Consider the following 18,105-nt stretch of genomic DNA (forward strand, 5'->3'; position numbering starts at 1 on the left):
TCACCATTACCAAAGCAGACTGCTCTAGAAGGGATCTCTTATCTCACCCTTAGTACACTTAGGGAGAACCACAGGGGCATGGTGGGACTTACACAGTGGCTGGTGTCACAGCTGAATACTTCCTTTTCTTGGGTTCTGGTGGCTCAGGAACACCATACTTTTCCCTTCGTTCAGCTGCACGATCTCGATATTTCATCTGCTGGTGGTCATGAAGAGACAGCAATAAGGCACTGACCAGGTAACCCTCACCCTCCTGGGGCCACTCTCTACTCCCATACCCACCTCGATGTCGTTTTTCTCAAGTGCCTCAAGCTCCTGTTCTGACAAGTGTGCCCTCCGATGAATCTCCAGATTTTGCTGCACAGGGGAGAATATAAAAATAGAGATAAGGTTAAGGTGGGCACCTGGAGATTCCCACTATGTTTTATTTCTATATAAGCATATTAATAATCTACCTTTGTGTTTCAGTTCTAAGGCAGGAGTTGGGAACCTCAACTCTGGAGGCCAAACATGGCCCTACAGGCCCTTGGGACTACGTTCAAAGAAACTTCCTCCTCTGCCTCACCCCTCAGCAACTTCCCTTTGCCCTGGAGTGTTTTTGGCTGGGACAATGCCTCTTGCTTCCCTGGATGGAGGATGGGATGTCTAAAACTAGACTACTATAAAAAGGTCAAATTGACATCCAGTGCTCCACTCAGTTTTGCCTCTGGCCCTGCTCATCACTGGCATATGGCCCTCAGAAGGTTGCACAGAAGAGAATGTGGCCCCCAGGCCGAAAGACTCCTTACATCACCAAAAAACAACAACCAAATATCACTTCCAAAAGAAAATAGCTAAAGCAGCACATGGTAAATTTCAAGATGATGATAAATAATAATAATAATAATAATAATAATAATAATAATAATAAATTATTTATTTATACCCCGCCCATCTGGCTGAGTTTCCCCAGCCACTCTGGGCGGCTCCCAATCAAGTGTTAAAAACAGTACAGCGTTACATATTAAAAACTTCCCTGAACAGGGCTACCTGTACCAAAAACTATGTAGGCAACAACATAATTTGTAGACAGCACCTCAAACTAACGCCTCCAAATCTCAGATCTGCCAAGCAGTCCCAGGAGGATGCTAGAGTTGATGGTATCAAAAGCAACCAAGACACTTCAGCTACTGGAGTGCTGGCTCCTAGGGGCCGAGCCCTTTTGAAGCCACCCATATTTTTGGGGTAGGGACTGCCCCCCATACCCCAAAAGCATTGAGCCAAAGAATGGAGCCAAGTGCAGCATGCCTCCAGCAGCCAGCTCCTCCTCCTACAGGAGAGGAGGAGGAGGGTTGAGCAGCCTCTGCCGGTGGCGGAGCCATTGAGCCGTGCGGCCACTGTGTTTGGCTCCACCTCCAGCTCCTCCTGACATGTTCTCAATATTGGTCCCCCCCCCCAATGGTGGTGGGGGTGTCTCTGTCAGCTGGTGCCTCTGTCAGCTACATAACTTTTTATTTTATATTTTTTATTGAAAAATAAAAATTACAAGTGCACGAGTAAGACACAAAAAAGAAGAAACAAGAAATAGTATCCATGTAGAAAACAAAACGGAAAAAAATATATTGTATACATTACAAAAAAAGGGGGAAATTGTTATTGTAGTTAAATAAGACCTTTACGGTGGATCTAAACACAGGAAAAAAAGTGCTATAAATAAGGCAGAAATTAGACCATTTTGACAAAAGAAAAAAAAATCCAATGAGAAATCCCCCTTTTAAACAATTCTGGCTCTCTGGCACCATCTGGTGTTGCATATTTAAAGTGCATTCAATGCATAGTTTCTCTACTAATGTAGCCGAATCCCTAATAAAAATGAATTCCAAATAACATTGAATTTGTCCATGGCAAGTTTACATTTGTACACAACTTGTTCATGTGTTGCGAGTTTGTCCATTTCTTCAATCCAATCATTAAAGGGAGCTGCATTTTCATTTTTCCAGTTCATCAACGCCAGACTTTTGGGGGGCGTGGAGAGTCCATTCATATTGTCCCTTTGTTAGATTCCATGTATTGGGTATATAATTGAAAAGGATTTAAGATTGCTCTGTATAGCATGTTGACCGTCTCTACAGGTGAAACTCGAAAAATTAGAATATTGTGGAAAAGTTCATTTATTTCAGTAATTCAACTTAAAAGGTGAAACTAATATATGAGATAAACTCATGACATGCAAAGCGAGGTATGTCAAGCCTTTATTTGTTATAATTGTGATGTTTATGGCGTACAGCTGATGAAATCCCCAAATTAACAATCTTAGAAAATAAGAATATTAAATGAAATCAGCAAAACAAGGATTGCAAATAGAGCAATATTGGACCTCTGAGAAGTAGAAGCATGCATATGTACTCAGTACTTGGTTTGGGCCCCTTTTGCATCAATTACTGCCTCAATGCGGCGTGGCATGGATGCTATCAGTCTGTGGCACTGCTGAGGTGTTATGGAAGACCAGGATGCTTCAATAGCAGCCTTCAGCTCTTCTGCATTGCTCGGTCTCGTGTCTCTCATCTTTCTCTTGGCAATGCCCCATAGATTCTCTATGGGGCTCAGGTCAGGCGAGTTTGCTGGCCAATCAAGCACAGTAATTCCATGGGTTTTGGTACTTTTGGCAGTGTGGGCAGGTGCCAAGTCCTGCTGGAAAATGAAGTCAGCATCCCCATAAAGCTCGTCTGCAGAAGGAAGCATGAAGTGCTCCAAAATCTCCTGGTAGACAGCTGCGTTGACCCTGGACTTCATGAAGCACAGTGGACCAACACTCTGGAAACTTCACACTGGACTTCAAGCTTCTGGCATTGTGTGCCTCCCCATTCTTCCTCCAGACTCTGGGTTCTTGGTTTCCAAATGAGATGCAAAAGTTGCTCTCATCAGAAAAGAGGACTTGGGACCACTGAGCAACAGTCCAGTTCTTTTTTTCTTTAGCCCAGGTAAGACGCTTCTGACGTTGTTTCCTGTTCAGGAGCGGCTTGACAAGAGGAATATGACATTTGAAGCCCATCTCCAGGATCCGTCTGTGTGTGGTGGCTCTTGATGCACTAACTCCAGCCTCAGTCCACTCCTTGTGAAAGTCCCCAACACGTTTGAATGGTCTTTTCCTGACAATTTTCTCCAGGCTGCGGTCATCCCTGCTGCTTGTGCACCTTTTTCTTCCACACTTTTCCCTTCTGCATAACTTTCCATTAATGTGCTTCGATAACAGCACTTTGGGAACACCCAACTTCTTTTGCAATTACCTTTTGAGGCTTTCCCTCCTTATGGAGGGTCTCAATGATGGCTTTCTGCACAACTGTCAGGTCAGCAGCCTTCCCCATGATTGTGCTTCCTACTGAACCAAACAGAGACCATTTAAAGGCTCAGGAACCCATTGCAGGTGTTATGGATTGAATAGCCACTGCACCTTTTCACAATATTCAAATTTTCTGTGATTGTTAATTTGGGGTTTTCATCAACTGTACGCCATGATCATCACAATTATAACAAATAAAGGCTTGACATATCTCGCTTTGCATGTCATGAGTCTATCTCATATATTAGTTTCACCTTTTAAGTTGAATTACTGAAATAAATGAACTTTTCCACGATATTCTAATTTTTCGAATTTCACCTGTATTACCTTCTGCCAAAATATGTTCAATACAGGACATTGTACAAACGTATGTTTAGGGCAGCATTATCTCTGTTCCATCTCCAGCAGCTAATGCCTTAGATAGTCCTTTCATAAACAAGCGAACTGGAGTCCAGTAAGTTCTAAAGCTTATTTTTTGTTGTATAAGTCTTAATCTAAGATCCAGAGACACCCTTGTTATAGAACATAGAATCATAGAATCATAGAGTTGGAAGAGACCACAAGGGCCATCGAGTCCAACCCCCTGCCAAGCAGGAAACACCATCAGAGCACTCCTGACATATGGTTGTCAAGCCTCTGCTTAAAGACCTCCAAAGAAGGAGACTCCACCACACTCCTTGGCAGCAAATTCCACTGTCGAACAGCTCTTACTGTCAGGAAGTTCTTCCTAATGTTTAGGTGGAATCTTCTTTCTTGTAGTTTGGATCCATTGCTCCGTGTCCGCTTCTCCGGAGCAGCAGAAAACAACCTTTCTCCCTCCTCTATGTGACATCCTTTTATATATTTGAACATGGCTATCATATCACCCCTTAACCTCCTCTTCTCCAGGCTAAACATGCCCAGCTCCCTTAGCCGTTCCTCATAAGGCATCGTTTCCAGGCCTTTGACCATTTTGGTTGCCCTCCTCTGGACACGTTCCAGTTTGTCAATGTCCTTCTTGAACTGTGGTGCCCAGAACTGGACACAGTACTCCAGGTGAGGTCTGACCAGAGCAGAATACAGTGGCACTATTACTTCCCTTGATCTAGATGCTATACTCCTATTGATGCAGCCCAGAATTGCATTGGCTTTTTTAGCTGCCGCGTCACACTGTTGGCTCATGTCAAGTTTGTGGTCAACCAAGACTCCTAGATCCTTTTCACATGTAGTGCTCTCAAGCCAGGTGTCACCCATCTTGTATTTGTGCCTCTCATTTTTTTTGCCCAAGTGCAATACTTTACATTTCTCCCTGTTAAAATTCATCTTAACAGAGATGAATCTCAACTTAACAGAGTTCCCCATAGTTTGGTTGAAATCAAGATCTCAAATTCTTTCTTCTGTCAGCTACATACCTTGTGTAATCCTGAGAGCTGCTGGTGACGAATAAGTGCCTCCTTGCTGGGAAACTGCCTCCGACAAAGCAAGCAAGCCAGCTTGTGCCAATCTGTCAGTTTCTCTTCCCGGTCAGCAGCCTTCTCCTGCTCCTCCTCACTGTCACTCTCCCCGCTGTAAGCAGCCACTAATCCTCGTGGGGGACTCTGCCAAGTTAAGCAAGGTCACAAGACGGAATATATTTCGGCTGGAATCAGATTCAGAAGGACCCCACAGGCCACTTACCTTTGTCTCCTTTCCCTCACCCCTGAATCAGCCTACTCTACCCAGACCACCATGGGCTCACAGCGGAGAGTCGGTGCACCATACAGCTCGACTGCCTTGGAGGAAGCCCCCACTTCAGAGGGCTTTATGTGGAAGACTTCCCTATGTTCATATTGTGCACCTCACCTATTCCCTCACCATTAAAAGGAGACAAGAGCAGAGAGTCCCTGCACCAGCACCCATTATTCCATAAGACCCAGAAGACCTGAACTGGGGATTAAGTGGAAAGGGAAAGGCTTACCAGTCTATCATCACCAGCCAGCTTGGACAGATCCATGCCACTGTGCTGCCTCTCAGCCAAAGCCCCCTGAGGATACCCAGAAAAGGAAAAGGAAAAAAAGAAGCATTAACTCTAACAGAAGTTCTCACATTCTTTCCCCAAATGAACAGCATGCTTTCTTTCTGCTCACTCATCCAGCCAGCCCCTGGATGACCCACAGCCCTGGGAAGAGATCAAACACAGGTGGTTCTCCTTACAGGGCCACTTGGCCTTAATTTAGGCCAACACTCTAATTAGCATAGGCAAGACAGAAGCTTGCTTTCTTGAAAGAGACCCATCTTGCCCTTTGAAAATCACGGCTTCACGGATGTGCTCACTGCTGAAACAATACTCTTGACAAGAACTTCTCACATTAGCAGGAGAGAAAGACTAGCACTTGACACTGTTCGGTCTCACAGACAAGAGATCTGAGCAGAGCAAGAGAAGGTGGGAGATGTAGGACTCTGAAACAGATGATGCCACAAGGCTGAACAACCTGCCCTCACACCCTCAGGTCATTCAGTTTTGTTTAGGCTTCAGGAATTAGCTGCAGTAGGTAATTTAGTACTAATCTGCTCCTGGTAATGGATGAGGAGACCCAAGATGTTACCTTTTTCTCGAGGATAGCATAGCCAGCATCAGCTGTGGCCGACTCCCGCCTCTCATCCTCTCGTATAGAGGAAACTGGCTGGAAGCTGTTCTTGAAGTTCTCCTTCTGCTTGTTGAGGCTACGGGCCCAGCGCTCCATATCTTTTGCAATCTGCAGAAGATAACACAAAAGTGGGGAATAATCCAGGAGAGGGGGTGGGGGAGGAGGAACAAAGGAGTTCTTAGTCCAGGCTGAAAATAGGTGTTTCTCAAAAACAACAACTGACTGGAACTGTGCAACAGGGCTGAAAAACAGCTATTTTTTCACTTAAAATGGCCCTGGAGGTTCCAAAATTAGCTATTCTCTTTCTATTCCAGTCCCTACAAGAAGGAATAGCAACTACTTCCAGTTATTCTCCAGCAATACAACCCCATGCCATCCAACTGTTTTTCAACATCTTCACCAGAATACCCGAATAAGGCCTTCCCTATGCAGGCATTCCCCCTTTGGCCACTCCAGAGAAAGGAGGCTAAACTTACTGAGAGGCTGAGGCAGCACTGTAACTACATGACCCAAGACCTAGAGCCCTGGAAGCAGACCAAAGGGCTTTTCAAGTTATGGGCAAGTAGGGGGCAGGCAAAAGTTTAAGATAAGGAGCAGCAGGTACAGAAAGGGGATGTGGGGAAATCGTTCTCACCTGCTGAGCTGTTTTTGTTTTATGTTTCTCCTTCTTCTCTTTACCCTCCTTGCCACTGCCACCCCCTGGTCCACTGCCATCCTTGTGGCTGTCAGAGGCTTGGTCTGAGGCTGGGACGTAAGTACGTCTCTCACCTTCCCAATACAGGTACTGCTGCGTCTGGGCATTGTAGTAGTACTGGAAAGAGACAATCACACATGAGTCTGTGCTGCATCTTGTGCCAAGACAGTGTACCATATCAAGTTGGGACCACAGTCATCTCATGGTAGAGAAGCAGGTATTTCAGCATCTACCTTTCAGCTATCACTTCTCAGCTCTTGGCCATGCCCAGAAAGGAGCAAAGTGGGCCCAAAGAGAGGTTCAACTCACCTGGGAATTAGGGTCATAGTAAAGGCCAGTCAGGGGGTCATAATAGTAGCCAGAACTTTCATCATATTGATAGGTGGATACATCTGGGACAGCTGGAATTGGGCACAGAAAATCAGGAAATGAATAACAGCACATCAAACCAGAAGAGCACCTGATCTTGGCCCTGTTCCCTTCCTCCTGAACTAGGAATAAAAGGCTCCCAGACCCCAGCTAGTCACATCAATCCCCAGTCACTCCCAGACCCCTCACACTGGCCACATCCTCCCTTCCCACCCTCTGTTCCCTACAGAATCCAGCACTCACGGTACTGAGTGTAAGGCTCTTGCCCTACAGGGCTGGTAACAGGCAAACTGGAAGTGCTGGTGGAGATGCCTGCGTTGGGGGGCTGAGCAGTACTAGGCATGTCAGGCTTCAGTACAGCTGGTGAGACGATAGTATATGACTGAGACTGTGAGAGAGAACACAAAAAGGCAGGTTGGGAGGTACAGAGCATTGCATCTCTCTCTCTCTCTCTCTCTCTCTCTCTCTCTCTCTCTCTCACACACACACACACACACACACACACACACACACAGTTCCGTTCCAACTGTACCGGAGCAGCAGCAGCAGCAGCAGCAGCAGCATTTCCCTGGGCAGAACTTGACCCTTCAGTGCTGCCAGTTGGCTGGTATGTGACTGGCACAGCTGAGGTCTGGCTGGTACGGGGGAAAGTGGGTAGGACAGGCACAGGGTCTATGCCTGGCACACCAGGCTCCAGTGATGCCTCCACTACTTTGTGAGAGAAGAGGAGACAAGAAGGCAGAGAGAGCACAGTCAGTCAGGAGGCAGAAAAAGACTTCAGGTAAGGTGGAAAGAGGAGACCAGGCCTCTTACCTGCCACTGAACTTTCACTGTGGATCTTGTCAGCCTTCCCCATAGCTGATGTCCCAGATGTGCCGCTCTGCAGCTGGGACCCTTTCAAATATGCTTGTGTGTACATTGTGGCTTCCAAACCCTGAGACCCATAGGCTTCATCCTGCTGGTAATAGCCATAATCAACCGTCTGCTCATCTTGAGCTGCCCAGGTTGCCTCACTACCCTGTGATGCCTATTGGAAAAATCAAACAGCAAAGATTCTTTCCCCACCTAGAACAATTCCTTTTAGAGGGCTTTTCTATGCTTAATGTATTTAATTACACATTTTTAGCATATTCCAAAAAATATTTCTGCGTATATTAGATACAACATACTCCTCTAACTATACTTTCTGGGGGCAGCAGAACTACTAGGAGAGAAAAAATGTGTTCAGAGTCAAGTAGAGATGTAGTCATTTTAACTCGCATTGTGGTGCTGGTTTAGGCGGAAAGATATAAACCTTCTCTATCCAGTGGAGCACCACAATGGGGATGCAAATCAGCCCCACGTCAGATGACTGATCGGAATGGCAGAGTCAGCTGGGTGCACATGTCTGTATCCTCCGTGTGCGCACGCACTTATGTGTGTGAAGCATGCAGCTCCCAGCAGGTTGGTCTATGACTAACATTTCCCCACTCCTATACTAAGTCAATATGGGCCAATAGCTAATGAGGATAAGCCAAAGACATTCCTGCTACCGAGAGCAGTTCTCGGGAGCCATTATCACTCTCCTTGTCCCATTGTTCCTTGTTCACTATGTTACCTGCGAGATGGCCCACTGAGCAGCTGCAATGGCAGTGCTGGCTACAGAAGCAGCACTGATGCGGTTTCCATCTGATGAACTCATGTCCCTGCAGAGAGACACAGGAGTCATTAGGGATGTCTGCAGCAGAAACTGCAGCAGGCCCAGTTCTGGACACTCCTATACTCACCGCTTGGAACCTTTGGCAAATTCCACATTAATCGTCTTGCCATCAATGTTCAGTGGTGGATGCAGGGCCTGAAGGATCTGCAGCAGCTGAGCTGCCTCCTGGGAGAGAGCATAGGGAGAGAAATTAAACTACCAAAGCTCTTCAGCTGGACCATAAAGAAGGCTGATCGCCGAAGAATTGATGCTTTTGAATTATGGTGCTGGAGGAGACTCTTGAGAGTCCCATGGACTGCAAGAAGATCAAACCTATCCATTCTGAAGGAAATCAGCCCTGAGTGCTCATTGGAAGGACAGGTCGTGAAGCTGAGGCTCCAATACTTTGGCCACCTCATGAGAAGAGAAGACTCCCTGGAAAAGACCCTGATGTTGGGAAAGATTGAGGGCACAAGGAGAAGGGGACGACAGAGGACGAGATGGTTGGACAGTGTTCTCGAAGCTACAAACATGAGTCTGACCAAACTGCGGGAGGCAGTGGAAGACAGGAGTGCCTGGCGTGCTCTGGTCCATGGGGTCACGAAGAGTCGGGCACGACTAAACGACTAAACAACAACAAATCCCTTTCCTCTACAGCCCCCCATTCCCACTGCCTTTTTCTAAGACAGGACTGGAACTACAACATGCTGTTTGTGGCACTCACCACAATGGTAGAGAGCTGAATGAACGCAAAACCACGGTTGAGTTGTGTCTGCTTATCTTTGATAACACGGACGTTTGAGGAGGAGAGAACAGCATATGGTGCCAAGGCACTTAAAATGGAGTCCATTGTGCTATGAGGATTCAGGTTTCGCAAGATGATTGCTGTGAAGAGTAACACATGGTATGGTAATCAGAACCCTGGCCTCTTTCAACCACCTCAGAGCTCTCCTTCAACAGGATTTAAGAAATTTCACAGCTGAGAATGGATTATGGATTAACAAAGCTTGTACAAGTTCCCTAGAATTTTGCCTTCAATTTTTTGGAAGGAAAGATCAAGCTTCTGGCCCTCATTGTTGCAGAAAAAACGAAACAAAAATGTATCAGCACTTTCCGCTCCTGAGAGAATAGATGCACATTAAGAAAAAGTGCACAGAACACTGAGCACACTTTCAGACGGAGGTTGGATGGCCGTCTGCCAGGGATTCTTTAAACTGTGATTTCTGCATTGCAGGGCATTGGACTAAAGACCCTTGAGATCGCTTCCAATTATCATCATCAACATCATTATCATCATTATTATTCCCCTGCCATATGGGCAGCACATATAAAAACATTAAAAACTTCCCTGAGCAGGTCTGCCTTCAGATGTCTTCTAAAAGTTGTGTAGTTATCTCCTTGACATCTGACGGGAGGGCATTCCACAGGGTGGGCGCCACTGCTGAGAAGGCCCTCTGGCTGGTTCCCTGTAACTTTGCTTCTTGCAGTGAGGGAACCACCAGAAGACCCTCAGAGGAGGACCTCAGTGTCCCAGCTGAGGGATGGGGGTGGAGACGCTCCTTCAGGTCTACAGGGCCAACACTGTTCAGGGCTTTAAAGGTCAGCACCAACACTTTGAATTGTGCTTGGAAATATACTGGGGGCCAGTGGAGATCCTTTAGGACTGGTGCTATATGGTCCCAGGAGCTGCTCCCAGTCACCAGTCTAGCTGCCGCATTCTGAATTAGTTGTAGTTTCCAAGTCATTTTCAAAGGTAGCCCTACGTAGATAATACGTAGAGATAACCAGAGCATGTACCCTTGGCGAGACAAGGCAGAGGCAGGGAGGGTCTCAGCCGGCGTACCAGATGGAGCTGGTAGACAGCTGCCCTGGACACAGAATTGACCTGCACCTCCATGGACAGCTGTGAGTCCAAAATGACTCCCAGGCTGTGCACCTGGTCCTTCAGGGGCAAGGTTACCCCATTCAGGACCAGGGAGTCCCACCCACCCACCCACCCACCTGCTCCCCGTCCCCCAAGAACAGTACTTCTGCCTTGTCAGGATTCAACTTCAACTCATGAGCTGCCATCCATCCTCCAACTGCCTCCAGACACTTCCAACTCTACAGTTCTAGGATTCTATAGGCATGTTTGTGAAGGATAAGGCATATATGCTGCAGTCACTGACTGGCTGCTCCATCACTGCCACCATCTCTCTTCTCTGCTTCCTGCTGGGGTACGAAGTGCCCTACCACCAGTAACCTGATGCAGAAGGAATTTCAGCTATTTCAATTTCATACACTAAGGAAGCAATGAAAGAAAACACTTTGCTGTATGACATCTTATTTTCCTGCACACTCACCTTCCCATTGCTATTGAGGCCACTACCTCCTAGTGTTGCTGCAGAAAAGAATGCCCTCTCAGATCTAACTAACTGTCGGGTGCATCATTCCTGGGGAGGACGCAGCAGCAATGAAGCAGCCAGGCAATAGCTGCAACCTATATTCACCGTTATGCTCTAGCCACTCATGTGGTGTTAGAGAAAGAGCTCAAAGCAGATTTCACAGTGCTGTGAGCCTCTTTTTAATGCATGCCTGTCTTCTTCCATAGAGGTAAGAAGGAGTCATCACTCAGCACAGCTCTCAGTCTACATTTTCCTCATTTATAGTGTTACAGACGTTCTCTCTGCAGTTTTGAAATCTATGACAAAAATAATTAATTACAGATCCTGCCACAACTGACTCTTAACACATAATCTACTCGCTGGATAGCTCAGTTGGTTACAGTGTGGTGCTGATATTGCCAAGGTTGCAGGTTTGATCCCCATATGGGACAATTGCATATTCCTGCATTGCATGTGGTTGGACTAGATGATCCTCAGGGTACCTTCCAATTCTATGATTCTACAGTGGTACCTCAGGTTAAGAACTTAACTCGTTCTGGAGGTCCATTCTTAACCTGAAACTGTTCTTAACCTGAGATACCACTTTAGCTAATGGGGCCTCCTGTTGCTGCCGCGACATGATTTCTGTTCTCATCCTGAAGCAAAGTTCTTAACCCGAGGTACTATTTCTGGGATAGCAGAGTCTGTAACCTGAAGCATCTGTAACCCGAGGTACCACTGTGCTCTGATAGCGGAACTTGGGTTTTTTTTGGTGGTCAATATATTTAGCACAACATTCCAAAACTTGTAACATTACAATCAAATGTACCAGGCTTTATCTCCCCACAGCAGCACCCTCATGGCTATGAATCTCACAGGCTCTCAGACTCTTTAAACCAATCAAATTCCATTCTAGGGCTAAATCAGAGACCTGCCATCACTGCCATGATCCGTTGCCCTGTAAGTAACACAGGAATTGGAGCTCGCTGAGGTGGTCAGGGATGCCTAACAGGGTGATCTCAGCAACATCATGATACTAAAGTTTGTCACTTTCACTGGGAACAAGCCATAAAACTGAACAGGTTTAGGTCCGATTGCAGCCACGTAACTGAAGCTCTTATATCACTCTCCAATTCCATACTCACTGTCATTAGCATTCTCCGCGCAAGGTTCAGACATGTGTGCCACAGGCTGAGTGGACAGGGCTGCTGACACTTGGTATGGCTGTGGGAGGGGCAGAAGGCCTTGGCTGAGTTCTCTTCCTGACAGAGCCACCAGCTGGTCCAAGCGACTACCAGGTGGCAGCTTCTGCTCAGCTTCTGTTGAGGGATGGTCATAAAGAAAAAGAAGAAGAAATAATACTATCAACGGGGAGGTCACTATGCTACAGGCTACACTATGCTACTGAGCTACATATCATCAGAATGCTAAACTTTATCTCCTCACTACATGTGGACATGGCCTTCTTCACTTGAACTAACACTTTGAAAAGTGCTGTATGTTTGTTGTAACTTGGACTATATTCCCGCTGATGTGAAATGGCACAGTAACTGTAGCACTTGGAACTACTGTGATTATCAGACCAGAGCAGGGTTGCCATACGTCCAGAATTTCCCAGACAAATCTGGAATACTGCAGTTGGAAGCAGCGTCTAGGCAGAAATCGCTAAAATGTCCAGGAAAATCTACATGTATGGCAACACATGTTGGCAGTGTAGTTGGCAATTTTCACTGTTTGAAAAACGGCAACCCTAGTCCAGAGGTTATTTACTTCTTTAGTTAATTGGTTTTTATGTAGTGAGAGGTTTTGCTCTTTTTTGGAGAGTATGTACCCATGTCAAATGTATCGTCCATGTGATTGGTACTTCTATCTTTGTAATTTGAAAATAGAAATCATTGTTAAAAAAAACAACAACCACCCCATTAAACTTTACCAGATCTGGGAACGCCACACTTGAAGCACTTCTCTCTGCGCTTGAAATTCTGCACTCCACACTGTTGAGAGAACAGACACATCCTGTCTTTATTTAACTTCCAGAGATGGGAAAAGGCTGACCCTACAAAGTCTTGCTACCTCCTGCAAAACATCTAACACTTGCCATAAAGCTGGTTTGGTTGCTGCATGCCTTCTCTGCTTTTCTGGCCCTCAGATTTGTGAAGAAAAAAATCAAAAACAAAAACCCCTGATAAATGCTTGGCATAATCTCAGAAACTAGGTCCTTTCTCATGTCTGCTGTGCCTTGATCTCTGCCCCCAGTAAGCTGTTCTTTGTTCTTTCCAGTCCCAGCAATCATTGTGAAAAGCATTTTAAAACCTCTACTTGAAAGCAAAACTATTCAAAATAAGCAAAAATACTTAGGGCAGGACTGAATTAACTTGAACATACAGAATGAGGTCCACTCAACAGGACTTTCCCCACATTTCCTACCCCCATGGCCCCTAAATCTGCTCTGGATGGTTGAGATAACCCCCAGAGCAGGGGGCAGGCAGGAGGAGGACAGAAAGTCCCATTGAGCACATGGACCTCATTCCCTGCACAGATACCCTACTTAGCGCCATGTTGATTTTCATTTCCAATTGACTCTGTTAAAGGAAACTGGGTCTCCTGGATGCTGAGTTTGGATTTCCATATTGCACTGTTCCTTTGAAGCAGCCGTGTCTGGAAGAAGCTAACCATTACTGCTGCACAGTAGAACCCCATCCCCATCCCCCACCCCAAAAAATTCCTCCAGCCTTCTCTCCACCCTTCACCTTGCTCACACAACACCCTCACACCCCGTCTGACTCCTCTGACATCCTCAAACTGACCACAAAGCAGTTACCTTACTGCATAGCCAGTCCTCATTGATCTTGGGCTTGGGATCACTGTAGTGCATGGAGACCTTCTGGCCAAGGATTGTGAGGGAGTGCTGCAGGGAGAGAAATGCTGCAATGAGACTCAAACGCAGAAGTGGTGAGCAGGTGCCCATCACTGCCACAGCAGAAAGAAGGAGAGGTTCAAACCCTTCAGCTGAATGGATGAGGGTGAGGGAGGGAAGGCAGCACAGGCCGAGAGAGGTTTGGAACTTGGCTACTTGGCTAGCACACACCTAACCTGGCCGACAGAGGCACCTGTCTCTACCCAAGGCACCGGGACGTCCGGCTACTGTGATGGAGGGAGAGTGTGTCAGAGAGAGACAGAAAGAAAGATGGAGAGGAGGAGAAACAGACAGAGAAAATGCAGCCATGCTCCGAGACACCGCCATACAATAACCTCTATGCCACTAGAATGATCTGTCTTGAGCTTCCGTCCTGAAAGCTAGCAGCATGCATTTCCATCCTCTCCTCCCAACCCAAAGCCATTGTGCCCCCACAATGGGCACCTTCCCCTAACTAGGGATCACTCCCTCATTCAGCACAGATCTCTGCTGTGCTTATGTCAGCTCCCATTTATGGGCATGCTTGGAGGAACACCCAATGTTCTGGTTGCAACTCTGTCCAAGAGGTAAAAACTTTGGGAGACCAAAAATAAGGTTTTAAGCTACATACACATCCCCAGAGGTTCAGTACTCATCTTCCTACCCTACTTCGCTCATGCACACAACTAAACTGCTTCCAACTCATCATATCTTTCTAAAGTGGCCTCTGAAAAGTACTGTTATCCTCAATTGGTGATTCTCAACACCTTGTGAGGGCATCAAATGATTACCAGGACTCATAATTTATAAGAACTAGAGAGCTAAGCCACACCAATTTCTAAAAGCATTTGCTAGGAGCTTTTAACTCAAGGTCCCATAGGGTAGAATCTTCTTCTGACAAATGCTACCTCTGACCTGCTGCAATCCTACAAAGTAACATATTACTACTTTCACACGCTTGTAGAAACTGTGCTGGAAATAATCCCTTGCCCACATCTTCCTGTTAGGCCAGTTTTTGCACTATCCCCTCCTGCATCTGGAGCAAAGTGCATCATCTCAGCCATGCCAAGGCTACCTGTGTCAGCTCCCACTGGGGATGCGCACACACGGCCCGGCTACACTGCCAACACAAGAGAACAGAAGGAAGAGGAGGAGGAGGAGTCGATGGCAGAGGCAATTGCCATGACTGCATAAACACTGGAAAACCCAAACATATTGGGCTAGGGGTGCATTTTCACCAACCTTATGGCTGCTTGGAAACAGAACCATAGTTTGAAACTCTGGTCAAAACAGTCAGTTTGGGGTCTAAAAGCTTGGTTTGTGGCCCTTCACACCTTTACTGTGATCCTACAGTGCTGGATAGAAACAAGGGGTCTCGCACAGATGGGCTGTCAAGACAGAGACTGCTGTGAGGAAGGAGATAAGGCCTCCCAGGAAAGCTTCCTATCTTGAACCCTGACTGCACTGGGAGAGAACGCACACGCAGCATCAGCATCATCTCTGACAGATACCCATTGAGACTGGAGCCTGTATCACACTCAGGATCATGCATATATCCAGAGCAGAAAGAGCACACAGGAGTCCCAACTCCCCAAACCCTTTCCTTACTACCAGGAACTCCTCCAGCCCCCACTACCGTGGATCATAGCCTAGATCCTTAGTTCCCCTGCTCAACTTGCTAGACCACCTTCTCCCCAATGTGGAAATTAAATCCAGAGGCTAACCCACTCCCTGGGTTGTTAATACCACTCAGAAGTCCTGACTTTTTGTGTCCCTATTCTAAGACACCAGAACCCCACTTCTTGGGACTTGGGTGGTCCCAAAAAGTCAAATTCTCTGTTTGATTCCTGAGACTAGAGATATCTGATTCAGACCTAACTCCTCTTCCCCATTCCCTTCAGTAATTTCCTATGGGGAAAGCGGCTGGGGCTTTTCATATGAACCAGGTGTTTGGATTGGTCATTAACAGTAGCAGTACTTGTGGGTTTCAAGTGCAGCAAAGCAACCTGATTGGCTTCCATCCATCGTGTAGCGTCCTGCAAGTGATTAAACTCGACGAAGGCGAAGCCCCGGCTCTGACCTGGAGGACAGCATTCAGATACAGACGCAGTGTGTTAGTCAACAGATCCAGCCAACATCACGCATCCCTGTCGCTGTACCAATTGGGGCAAGGGCAGGATGCGGGGGAGAAACAGGGAAGAGTGGAAAGGCACAGAAAGGGCACCCTAGGTGTAAAGTGGGATGGTGCAGACTCAGATGCTGACCACAAAAAGGGAGTTGCTTGCTCTTCTGATCATCCTAAGCAAGGAATGTTTCTGATGTACAATTGCCACTCACCTCTACTCAAACCTCCAAGTATTTCTCCCCTTCCCTCACCCCAAGCTGGGAACAGATCTGTGAAGTCACAACTTTCAGTCCTGTGCCTTTATCAGCCAACTTATAATACCTCCAAATGGCGAAAAGTTTAACAGAGAGTGATGGCTCCAAGCAGATCTATTCCTACTGCTTCCACTAACGCTATCTTTTTCCATTAGCCATCTACCACTTTTTCCTTAAGTGTACGCCACAGTTGTGGCAAAGCATCTGTGCAGGAGGTTCCTTCTTAATACCACACTAGGGCACTTGTGCTATCATTCGGAAAGGTGAAGTGCCTGCTTATTTTGGAAGGAGCACCAAAAAACACCCACCACAGAGGGCACTAGCACAAGGGACCCAGCAGCAATGGCATCTTCAAGATACACACAGCTGTGATCTGTTGGACTTGAACTTAGAAGATTTGGGTTCAAATCCCAGTTCTGCCTCAAGACTCACTGAATGACTTTGGGCCAGACATTTAGCCTCATTTCCCCATTTAGACAACAGAAATAATAGAGATCTCTTAGAGCTGTTGTGAAGAAAAATGAGCTACATAAACACCAGTAACAACATGTGTCTATATTGGAAGAAGGTTCATACAAACCCAGAAAAGATGTGCTGAATCCAACCAACTAATATGGCAGTGATTAACCCCTTCCCCACTTTTCCCCTTAGCAATACCGTAACTAAGCACAATGTTGGAAGTCTATGAACAGGTTTCCTATTCTAATATGACAGATGATTTTTTAAAAGAATTGAACCAATATACACAAGAGCAAGCTGCTGTGGACAGCTCTCAAGAGGTTACAACTCTCCAGGGAATTTTATTCTCAAGGTTTGCAGACTCTGCCCTTGTAAAAATAGGTTTTCCCATTTATGTAATGTGTTGCAATGTGTCTTTGCTTCTCTCAGCCTTTGGCTGCCCATGGAAGCAGGGTGCCTTTCTGTACCCTCCATCTTGTAGTACCAACCAGCCCTTTTCAGGCTTGGTATAACAGAGGGCAGATACAGAGGACTATAGTCACATACACACCTTGCTTTTAAAAAGAAAAAGGTACACAACCATGACTCATAGGCTGCAAGTGTGTGTGATATGCAGGGAGTAACCCTGGAAAGAAGGAGCAAACTTACCTGCTTGGTTATAACTTTACTCAAAAAACAGTCCTAAGATGCAGACTGCACACAGTCTGACCATTTCTCTTGGAACAGACTTAAGGGATCTCATGCTTTCCTTTTACTTTCCAATGCCACCCCAATTGGTTGGTAACTACTTTCCTTAATGGAGGCCTGCATAACTTAGGATCCACTGAAACTGACCACAATACTTGATTGGTGAGTTGAAAATCCTCCCTCCATGCCTGCCCATGATAATAAGAAAAAATTCAAACAGATTTAATATGTCCCTGGTAAGCCATATATGGTTAAAGGGCTGCATTCAACTTGATAGGTTAAAAGTTGTATAGCCTGCCTTCATATCTGTTTACTCAGTGCCACTATTAAAAAGAGCTCAACTTAGGCTGCAAAGATCCAAGAAGAATCACTGCAAACCTCATATCTGATCAAATGAGGCCAAATAGAAGACACCATACATATCCAAAAGGATTGTCTTCATCCTTCATCCATTTGTTGGTTTTTGTCTCCTACCACAGAGAAAGAGGCCAAGCAAGAAAGGCAGAAAAAAACCCAAAGAAGATCTTCCTATGGAAATAAATGCTGAATTGCTAGATCTGAGGATGCTCACAATTATATAGTATGCAACAAACCTTGGAAAAGAACAGGAACCAAGAATAGGCCTCAATGTTCTGCCAATCACACAGCAGAGGAA

The 18,105-nt window shown here is 46.1% G+C and overlaps 1 protein-coding gene across 8 annotated transcripts in view; it reads right to left on the minus strand.

The window, feature by feature from the left end:
* Positions 1 to 18,105, minus strand: part of RBM10 (RNA binding motif protein 10) — a 53,680-nt gene that overhangs the window by 966 nt on the left and 34,609 nt on the right. The window contains exons 6-22 of one of the 8 annotated variants that reach the window (XM_083592114.1): positions 15,932 to 16,005; positions 13,851 to 13,937; positions 12,963 to 13,023; positions 12,175 to 12,348; positions 9,391 to 9,551; positions 8,755 to 8,852; positions 8,586 to 8,673; positions 7,802 to 8,015; positions 7,533 to 7,696; positions 7,232 to 7,376; positions 6,929 to 7,020; positions 6,560 to 6,736; positions 5,884 to 6,033; positions 5,256 to 5,321; positions 4,711 to 4,896; positions 283 to 357; positions 93 to 196 (exon numbers count right to left, since the gene is read on the minus strand). In XM_083592114.1, the coding sequence (XP_083448240.1) occupies positions 93 to 196; positions 283 to 357; positions 4,711 to 4,896; positions 5,256 to 5,321; positions 5,884 to 6,033; positions 6,560 to 6,736; positions 6,929 to 7,020; positions 7,232 to 7,376; positions 7,533 to 7,696; positions 7,802 to 8,015; positions 8,586 to 8,673; positions 8,755 to 8,852; positions 9,391 to 9,551; positions 12,175 to 12,348; positions 12,963 to 13,023; positions 13,851 to 13,937; positions 15,932 to 16,005 (2,116 nt within the window). Of the gene's footprint in view, positions 1 to 92; positions 200 to 282; positions 358 to 4,710; positions 4,897 to 5,255; positions 5,322 to 5,883; positions 6,034 to 6,559; positions 6,737 to 6,928; positions 7,021 to 7,231; positions 7,377 to 7,520; positions 7,700 to 7,801; positions 8,016 to 8,585; positions 8,674 to 8,754; positions 8,853 to 9,390; positions 9,552 to 12,174; positions 12,349 to 12,962; positions 13,024 to 13,850; positions 13,938 to 15,931; positions 16,006 to 18,105 lie in introns of all 8 variants that reach the window. The other 7 variants (XM_083592113.1, XM_083592110.1, XM_083592109.1 and 4 more) reach the window with 7 other exon arrangements.

The sequence above is a fragment of the Podarcis filfolensis genome (genome assembly GCF_964270895.1).
Source record: "Podarcis filfolensis genome assembly, chromosome: 17".
Classification (NCBI taxonomy): Eukaryota; Metazoa; Chordata; class Lepidosauria; order Squamata; family Lacertidae; genus Podarcis; species Podarcis filfolensis.